Here is a 9,993-nt window from a genome sequence, read left to right as displayed (position 1 = left end):
AAAGATGCTTTAATCACAGCAGTCACACATGTGTCCACTGCACCATCTGGAACTCTTCTTGTTTACACTCGTAATAACACAAACACTAAATCCTGCTTCTCTGTGCTGTTGTGTAGCAGTGTGTACACCTGAGACTGTCACCTGTCTGTCTGTCCTGCACTCTCTCTCTGTTTCTTTCTCTCTGATTGTGGAATAAAAGTATGAACATGTGTTTATAAGTTACACTTGTGTCTGAATCCTGCAGCTTATCACACATTTGATTTCCATGTGTGACGACTGCAAGTGTCCAGAGTGAGGACAGACTGAGGGACCCACTGCTGCACATCATCTGTGAGGCTTTGCACCCCTGATGATCCACCAGGACAAACTCGGCAGTGTGTGAGGAAGAGGAGGAGGAAGAGCCAGCAGCAGCTGACAGATGGAGAGAATAGACAGACTGTTCCCTGTTTGTGAAGGACTGCTAGGAAAGTTTAACAGAACTGTCTGTGCTGAATCAGTCTTATTAGGTAATGTTCACATAATGTGATCATCCCAGTGTTTCCAGTGTGGGAGAAAGTACTCAGAGTACTCAGGGCCTTCAAGTTACGCACCATGAAAGGCAGCAACAAGTTTAATGTTCAGAAACCTAAAGTCTGTATCAGCAGCAGAATGGAGCTAAAATAAATGTTGGTTTCAGTTCTATGAAGCTTTGAGTATTTTGGATCAGTAGCTGCTGTGTTTGTTGCATCATATTGCTGTAACTGTTTATATGCTTTATATATTCTGAGCTAAGTTGATCTATAGTGTTACATCATATTCTATAAGGATGTTATGTGTTTGTAGACTTCCTGCCCAGTTTGACCCATTTAGCAGACGTCAGCCTGTTTAAGGCTCTGATATCTATTCTGTGTGACTTACAGCAGTTATGACATGGTCTGATTTTCTCACCCAATAAAGGAATATTTCATATATCAGTCTACTCTTCATTCTATCAGACACAGTTATCACAGCTCGTACATTTGCTTTATACACATGTATGTAAGCATTGAGCCAAATGTAATAATGCCAACGTATTAAACGAACAATATTTGTCTCTTATATATAACACATCTGTATACACACTGTCACAGATACTCGTCTTTGAGTGAAGATTTAAGGTGATAGGACATATAAACAACTGTTCAAGCTCACTGCTGTAATATATCATAATAATCTGACTATAACTTTAATATTGGCCATATTATATTTACATTACCACAGTGAGATGACTTTAGTCTCATGACCAACATCAGCTAATTGTTATTTACTAGCTAATCTTAAATGACTGTTCAGCACAGGAATGAAGCCCAACAATCATGTTTTACGGTCCTTTGGTCTCAAATGAACAAAACATGTTCTCCTTCGTTTCTGTCACACAAAACTGTATGACACGTTTCTCGCGGTTAGTATCATGGTTGCTAGGCAACCTGAGCAGCGCGACGAAGGCAAGACCGTCCTATTTCACAAGCCTCTCACTTCCGCACTTCTCATACTTATAGTACGCACCGTGCGTAGTGCGCGTACTTCAAGCGTGCAGACCCTGAATTGGGACACAGCCTAGTGGTGCCGAGCTGGCGCACCGAGTAGTTCCTGTTACCTGCTGTGTGTCTGTTTTTACAGGTAAGCTGGGTTCCAAATAATACATATGTGATAGACAACAGTAGCAATCGAAAAGCTAGAGAGCCAGTTCACGAGTTTAAGGGTTGATAGCGACGAACCACCACCAGCTGTTGCTAAAAGCACCTTTGTTAGCTAGCAAAGTATTTACAAATAATTCTCCCGTTCATTGATCTGAGCATGCGCAGAATGACCCACAGCGCTCCTTTGATCTTCTCGAACGATCATCGTGACGTCACGGCGACATCACAATGATCCTTTGAGAAGATCAAAGGATCATTGTTTTGTCACAGCGACATCGCATTCTCTGCCACGCCCACCGAGTCTATAAATAGGAGCTCGTTCAACAGTTTACAGCAGAAAGAGACAGTTGTTTGAGACACAGCTACCCTTTGCATTTAAATCATTCAGAGATTTAACTTTTGGACACTTTTGAGCTTTAACCCTTTACAAAAATGTCACAGGGAGATCCGTCAGACCCACTGCAGCGTACGAGAGATGAACTCGAGCATGAAAATGCACAGCTCATGGAAGAAAACGAACAACTCCTAGAATTCAGTCAACATATCACACTAGTCTGTCAAAGAAATATACGACTCAGGGAAGAAAACGCACAACTCATCGAAGGAAATGCACAACTCAGGGAAGAAAACGCACAACTCAGGGAAGAAAACTCACAACTCACGGAAGAAAATGACGAACTCATCGAAGGAAATGTACAACTGAGGGAAGAAAATGCCCAACTCGGGCAAGCAAACGCACAATTCGGGCAAGCATACGCACAATTGAGGCAAGACATCGCAGAAGTCAGACAAACTGTGGAAAATCTTCAGCGCCCAGCGGTACATGAACAAGAGACAACAGAAAGAGAATCGCCTGGTTCGTGGGGTGTAAACCTACTTAAAGTAGGTTTAACTGTTGCCGGATGTGTCATTGCGCTTCCTGCAGCTTTCTGGGTCGCCTCTAAGCTTTTCGGCTGAAGCGAATGTCCCGCTCTGTGGATCGCTTGCGTATGCTTGCATGCACACGTCCCATCGACAACTGTGGATTGTGGTCCGCATCCACAATGACAGTAGAGCTGTCATTGTGGATGTGGACCAGTTACCCTTTAAAAACAGTAATGATCTTTTCCAGCCACAGTCCACCTTCATCCTGGCGTTGTTCCCGCTGGTGCAGGGTCCGCTCCTCAGCAAAGGTTTCTCCGTTTGGTTCTGTCCAAGGCGTCCTCGGGTGACGCGTTGATGGTCTTAATGTCTTCCCTGATTTTGTCGATCCACCGTTTTTTCGGTCTGCCTCGAGGCCGGCGTCCGTCTGGGTCGATCCTTAATAGTCGTTTTTGCTGAGTTCTCATTGCTTCGAATCACGTGTCCATACCACCTCAGGCGGGATTCGAGCATCTTTTGAACTCGAGCCACAGTCCACCGACCTGTCATAAATATGCTGTGCTCTCCTTTATGTTTGATTTAATTTTGCCCCTCACCCCCCAACCAGTCATGGCAGAAGACCGCCCCTCCCTGAGCCTGGTTCTGCCAGAGGTTTCTTCCTGTTAAAAGGGAGTTTTTCCTCTCCACCGTTGCCAGAGTGCTTGCTCATAGGGGATCATTTGATTGTTGGGGCTGAATTTTTGGATTTCATTTAATTGGCTTAAACTGAAAAATCTAAAAATTCATGTGAGGGCTTCACATAGTGGAGAGCACTACATTTGCTAACTGCTCTTTGTTTATTTGTAGATTTTGTAGTTCTTCCTACTACAAAAACTACAAATGAAAACAAGGCAGTTAGCAGCAAATGAAAATAAATAAAACACTTAAAAAAATCTGCTACTGCTCTGTGTGTTTACTTCAGTGAACACTTGTATGTTTTTGTGTTAGAAGATTATAGATTGTCCAAAATGTCCTACAGCCTGCCAGAGTACGAAATGAGGATAAAACAGGAAGTTTGACAGCAGTGAGTTCCTGCAGCGACCTCTCGTTTCTCTCCTCAGTGCTGCATGTTCGTGAACGTGAGCCTGGACGCGAAGGACGCGGTGAAAACTCTGAGCGCTGCAGTTCGGCTCCACCATACGGCAGGTGTCGCTCAGCAAAGCGATGCAGAAAAACAACAGAAACACCAAATAGGACAGATGTTTCAGGCACGAGACGTCCCTGGGCTTTCTGAGGGGACAACAACAACAATAATAATAACAATGTGCAGTAAAACATACACTCATTCTTTTCATTTATTAAGTTCCTGTGTTGTGTTGTTTGTGTTGTGCGTAGTGCCGACGCGGGACAGTTTGCAATTGTGTAGTGCTGTTGTTCTAAGTGTGACTGTGCAATGACAATAAAGAGTCTCTCGTCTCATCTCGACGATGAGCTCGTCCACCACAGCACTGAATCCAGCTCAGTTACAAGTTACAAAAGAAAATCATTTTTACTCGAGTACTAAAATTCATATTCAAGAAAACGCATGTTTCAGCTTCATTGCACGAGGCAGAGCAATTACGTTTCAGCGGACATCATGGCGTCCGCGTGTCCAGCTGTGGAGAGGACTCTTCTTTTGCCTTTCTTATCTTTACTAAGTAGAGACGTACAGGAAATAGTTGAGAGGGAAAGGGCCGGACTCAAACCCGTGCCGCTGCGTTCCAGCCATGTGGGATGTGGTCACCATGAGCTGAGCTCAGCCGACGTCAGAGACGCCTTTGAGTCAAACGTATGACACGTGTCCGTCTGTGGTCCTAGCTGCTGCCTCCTCGCTCCTTCAGCAGCTGCTTGAGGACACTGGACTGTTTCAGCGCTCTCAGGTTAGAGATGTCCTCCGCGATGACCGGGATCTCCTCGCCGCGATGCTCCTCGTCACCGTCGCCTTCCTCGCTGTCAGAGAGCGTGCACAGGAGAGCGTCGTTCTCGTACGTGGGGAAGTAATACCTGCGGAGCGAGACGACGTTTAGTGCTCAGGCTCAAATTAGTCCCAAAAAGGACGCCATTTTCCTCAGCTGATAAAAATACTCCAAATGAAGTGTAAACATCTGTGGCGTTGACCACGTTCATCAGCAGCTGTACGCCAGCTTTAAAGCCCGCGCTCTCATTGGTTAATTCTGCAGGCGCTTCCTTAAACCTACTGCGGCTGGTCCCAGGCGGACATCTCTGGCAGTTTCATCACGTGACCTTCAGCCGCGATGTGACGCAGGGCGTCCGCCCGGCAGTCGAACATCCGCGTGCAGCCGTAGCAGCGGCTCTGATGGATCTGCCGCCGGATGAAGTTCACCAGTTTGACCTGCTGGTAGAACTTGAGGTCTGAGGGAGGACAGAACATTAGAAACACTCAGAAGGAAGAAATAGAAGCAAACTGCGCTCGAATTACCACGGCGATTTCACCCACTGAGCTCGGTCTTAAGGAGGTGGAGGTCGAAGCCGTGAGCCTCCTGCAAACACAAAACAGAAAGATGTCAGGGTCACGCACGCGACGCCCGTTACAGACTTCATAAATAACAAAACCAGAAAGCAGAGAGAAACTTTTCTGCCTCTCAGGTAAACTCGTCACTCGTGAGCACAAACTTAGAGTCACGTTTGGGAAACTGGTTCTGACTTTAAACCAGAACGTTTAATCAACGACAAAATCGGACTGCAGTCGACGTCCAATCCTAGATTTATTTATTGTTCACGAGTGTTAAGTCTAATTGTTGAATGTTGTCATCGTGTTTCTTAAATTTGTACGGTCTGAGTTCAACCTATAGGATCAAGACGTTCCTTTGTCTCTGACCTCTCCAGCCACTCTGTGCTGGGGGAGCTTTTATTGCAGATGCATCCTGACAGATCTGTTGTGAGCTTCCTGCTTTTATGATACACACACACACACACACACACACACGTCTTAGAACCATTGGGGGGTTTTACAGTGGGAGGTGCTTGTGTTGTATTGTGTATTGTAACTGCCATGTCAATAAATAGCTACGGGGGAGGCTGCTCTTTGAAGGACTTCGGGCCTGAGACAGGACAGGGGCGTGGGCTCCAAGAGCTGGTTCTTGACCAAAGACTTCCCTCGTTAGCGAGTGAAAAACCGGTTGAAGATGTTCTGTTATGTCTTGTTTCCTTCATGATGAATAAGTCTCTAAACTAGCGGGGCATGTGGAAACACAGACCCAACAACGAGGAAACATTTTTATTTGCTCGTTAAAGTTTTGACAATCATGTATTTATTTGGAAACTTTTCAAAATAAAAGGCGCTTCATTTTAAAAGCTCTTCAGCTTCGGTCCGTCTGTGTGTGAGGGCACTTTCTGAGTAAAATCCATGTTTTGTGCGAACGATGGATTCATATGTTTGCAGAGACCTCAGGAAGCAGATCGTTTCCTGTTAGTGTGCACTGTCTCCGTTCTCCCAGAAGCCTTTGCAGAATCGTTTCAGGGATGAAAAGCAGAAAACGATATTTTCCTTCTCTGAAACTTCTACGTTCCCGTACCTTCATATGCGCGTAGATCTGCTCCAACGTCTCCGATTGGTGATCACAGAACAGACACACTGCAGAGACCGGATGAGCCTGCCAGTCCGACCAATCACTGCGGACGATACAGAGATGACACGAGCAGACATTTACACAGGATCAGAGGAGGACTAGGAAGTGGACTTGATTGAAACTTTTGCATCCAGGCTGACACAGTAAATAAGAATATTATCAGGAGGGACAATCCAAGGTTCAGTATCTGGGATCGAGCCGGGGATCAAACCTCCAACCTTTCGCTGCACCTCCTGATCCACAGCTACCCCGAGCTCACAGCACCTGGTTAGCGCTGGAGATCAAGCGTGCTCGGACTGGTGATGTCGTGTTGGTTTAAAATAAACGTTACACCCACTAACTGCACCATCTGGTGGTAAAAGCTGGTATTACATGCAAGTGCAGCCCAGCCCGGTTTTTGCCTTTAACACGACACAGAGCAGTGTGTATGACATGCATCAGGACACTTTAGTTAATGCCGTCCTCACAGAGCTACATGAGGATACTTACTCATCCTCATCATCCGCCAGCTCACGGTCATCTTCGCTTTGCACCTCCTCCCACGTTTTTCCCAGTTCCTGACAGGACAGGAGGGACGCTTTAAAATCGGAACAATACATTCAGGTCGTGCGTTTGCTTCTACAGAACTGCTTCGTTTATCCTGACGTGGAAGCGTGTGGCGAGTGTGTCGCTGGGTTTTACCAGGTAGTTGATGACGTAGAAGCGGTCGTACTCGTGGTTTTTGGCGTTGATGCGGCGGTGAGCTTTTTTCCTCATGTGATCCTTCAGCGTGGTTTTATCTCGAAACGTTTTCTCGCAGTACAGACACTGCAGACTGAAGCGAGGGGAGCAAAATGAAAAGGCGCGCGAAACAAAACTTAACGCTGTGAATAAAAAGCAACGATTAGCGTACCTGTCCAGTTTGTCCTGCAGCGTGTCGAGGAACTCGCTGCAGTAGACGATGTTGTCCGGCAGTCCGATGCTGAAGGAATGCTCTCTGGCCATGTGGTTCAGCAGAGACGACCTGGAAACAGCACGTGGAGCCATTTTTAATAAACAAAAGAAAACATCAGCTGACATCATCACTGTTAGCACTGCGCTGCAATCCTTTGGGCTTCGTCCAGAAGTTCCCATTTGGACAAGACTTCAAGATCCACGCAGCGTGCCCATAGTGGCAGACAGAGGGAAGCAGCCTCTCTCGCCATGGGCCGCTGCATGTCCAAATGTGAGGAGACCTGGAGCGGACGCGGGTTATGTCTCTCGGCGTCCTCCCGCAAGGAGCTGGAGGTGGTGGCTGTGCAGAGGGAGGCCGAGCATCTGCGAACCAACACAGTGACTGAAAATGGATGGATGGAAGCTTAACTGGAGGTAAGACACAGATCCACACAAGAACTGTGGTAAACACCAGTGAGTCACACCTTCATGCCATTCATGAACCAGCGCACACCTGCACAGGTCTCAGACCTGACCCTTAGCAGGAGAGGAAGAAGGATGAGGAGCTGCACTGGTCTCAGATCAGCTTCTTGGTTCAGGCTCAGACATGTCACTGAATGATGTTTATGGAATTATGCGTAAAAAGCAGCTTTTTGGGGGTTGGATCATAAGAGATGACTACAGGAAGCAAAGAAGCTTTTAGTCACACGATTTCAGGAAGCTCTACCTTCTGTCTGCTTTCAACTAACATACGTGAGGTTTCCAGGACTGATGGGAATCCCGCGGCGCTTTACCTGTTTCCCGTGAACTCTTCGCTGCAGAACATGCAGAGACGATGGAAGCTGCTGTCGTCTCGCTCCTTCTGCTGCTGCTCCAGGACCTCCTCCTGTGGGAGCACAGAAGAAGAGCTCAGAGGAATTCTTCAGAAAACTACCTCAGAGTGCTCAGATATTTAAAGTGCAGAAGTTACAACGACACAAAGCGTGTCAAATCATCACTCAAATATGCAATTTTTCTGATTTTTCCTGATTTTCAGACTTTGCCTCAAAATAAAGTTTAAAAGAAACGAAACTTCCAGCAGCACAAGATTCACTCAGGATGCTCCGAGTGTCACGTCTCCTCACCAGTCGTTTCTGCTGCAGCTTCTCTCGGAGGACTCTGTCTTCTGGAAGGACGTCACACAGCAGGAAGTAGTCCTCCTGCTTCTCTGTCAGGTCAGCGAGGAAGAAGAGTTTTTAATGAGTCATTAATCAGAGCTGGAGGAAGTGTACGTGGTTCACTTTGAAAGGTCAGGTCCTCTGTGGGTTTGAGTGAACTCACCGACTGGGCCCGTGGAGTTGGTTTTGATGACGCTGCAGAAATCTGTGAGCGGCTGCTCGAGGAATCTGCCCTTCCAGTACAGCAAGTACCTGATGGAGGAAACTCGTCAGTAAAAACCGACTCACAGCCAGGTTTACCGGCGCACAGAAACACTTCGTCACGGTTCATAAAAGCAGCACACTAACAGGCGTGGACATGCTGGACTTGTTGTATATATGTATACTTGTAAGGTAAGGGTTTCCCCCCATCACCCCAAATAATTACAGGAAGTCTTTGGTGAAATGATCGAGTTCCAAATGCTAAAAACATCCAAACGTGTTCCCGAGAGTTAAACGAGTGAGCCGGAGCATGTGTGGCTCGTACTTTGGGACGTCTGCGATGAGTTTGACGTCGGCGATGACAAGCTTGTGCTCCATCAGCAGGTGTCTGAGGAGGACGTCTTTCCGCGGCGGTGGGACGGACTCAGAGCAGAACAGGCAGACCAGCGGCTCGGAGCCGGGACATTGAACACCGGGAGGGCTGGAGATGTCAGCCGGCTGATCGGGGAAACACAGCGGCTCCAGAATGCTGTCCTTACCTGAGAAAGCAGAAGAGAGACTACACCTTATATACCACACACACTCTACTCCAGACCAGGTGAGTCAAAACCAAGCGGAAGCGAGAATGTACAGCCTGGCATGAAGAAGCATTTCCCTCTGATCTACAAAAATCTGTCTGTATACAATTATTTTCATCACCCGTGGGGACAAAACTATGATCTAAAAGTAAAAAAATAAATAAATTAATGAATTAAATAACTCATTAATCGAACTCAGACTTTACACGCTGTTAAATCCTGAATAAACTTCACAGCTGTCAGACTGAGTACTGACTGAATATAGAGATTGCTGTATAATCACAGTTAGCAGCCCAGCTATTTCCTAGCCTGCTAGCTTAGCCGGGCGGGTTCCCACCTGCTTTTCTGATTTTTTTTAGCCTTTTTTCTGCTGATTGTGGATTCCCACAGACTCGGAGAGTCACCGACACCCAAACCTTTGCACGCAGACCACCAGATATCAGCATTAAAGCCGCGGACACGTTTAAAAGGTCACACTTACCGTCTTTACTCGGCTCGCTGGCGGCCATGTCTGGTGTCACGTGGTGCAAATAACACAAATCGAACCAATCGGAGGCCGTAAAATGCCAACGAAGCGCCTTCGCGGACCCCCGGTAAAACACGAATTAGAAAAGGTGCATTCAAGTGGTTCAAGGAAATATAAAAACTTAAGTTTCGAAAGCTGAAGGTTAATTAATGTGAATGAAGTTGACTAACATGTAACGTTGGACGTTGTTGCATATATATAGCAAAGAATATAAATCACATGAACACTCAGATCCTCAAGATATAGCTGAGCGTGTTCTCTGAACATGAAAGTTTAGTGTTCATAAATACCCATTTATTAACATTACATTAGCATATGTGTCCTCCCCTCTATTACAAATTTTTAAATGAAACGTTATTTGTGAATGTGTACCATGTGTACAGGTGTAAGGCTCCCTAAAATAAAAGTCTGAAAATAACATTTGAGTTTCTGTACAGGGGGGCACAAGAAGGCTGGATATGGTGCAAATTCTTAAATAAATGACCCAAGTTT

The 9,993-nt window shown here is 46.2% G+C and overlaps 1 protein-coding gene across 1 annotated transcript; it reads right to left on the bottom strand.

Annotated features, from left to right (window-relative positions):
- Positions 1-2,388: 2,388 nt before the first annotated feature.
- LOC146629738 (zinc finger protein 277-like) lies at positions 2,389-9,494 on the bottom strand. The gene is made up of 12 exons (XM_085360217.1): positions 9,457-9,494; positions 8,723-8,936; positions 8,360-8,448; positions 8,164-8,246; positions 7,834-7,925; positions 7,020-7,130; positions 6,809-6,941; positions 6,617-6,684; positions 6,074-6,170; positions 4,996-5,038; positions 4,736-4,910; positions 2,389-4,541 (listed from the first exon to the last, which is right to left on the bottom strand). Exons 1-12 carry the CDS (start codon positions 9,482-9,484, stop codon positions 4,352-4,354), a joined length of 1,323 nt encoding a protein of 440 aa, XP_085216343.1. The 5' UTR covers positions 9,485-9,494; the 3' UTR covers positions 2,389-4,351.
- Between the last annotated feature and the right edge of the window lie 499 nt (positions 9,495-9,993).

The sequence above is a fragment of the Diplotaxodon limnothrissa genome, linkage group LG7 (assembly GCF_057381915.1).
Source record: "Diplotaxodon limnothrissa isolate DT_005_m linkage group LG7, D_limnothrissa_male_GT1.1, whole genome shotgun sequence".
In the NCBI taxonomy this organism is placed as follows: Eukaryota; Metazoa; Chordata; class Actinopteri; order Cichliformes; family Cichlidae; genus Diplotaxodon; species Diplotaxodon limnothrissa.
The sequence above is the reverse complement of the archived record's forward strand: the minus strand, read 5'-3'. Positions and strand labels throughout refer to the sequence as shown.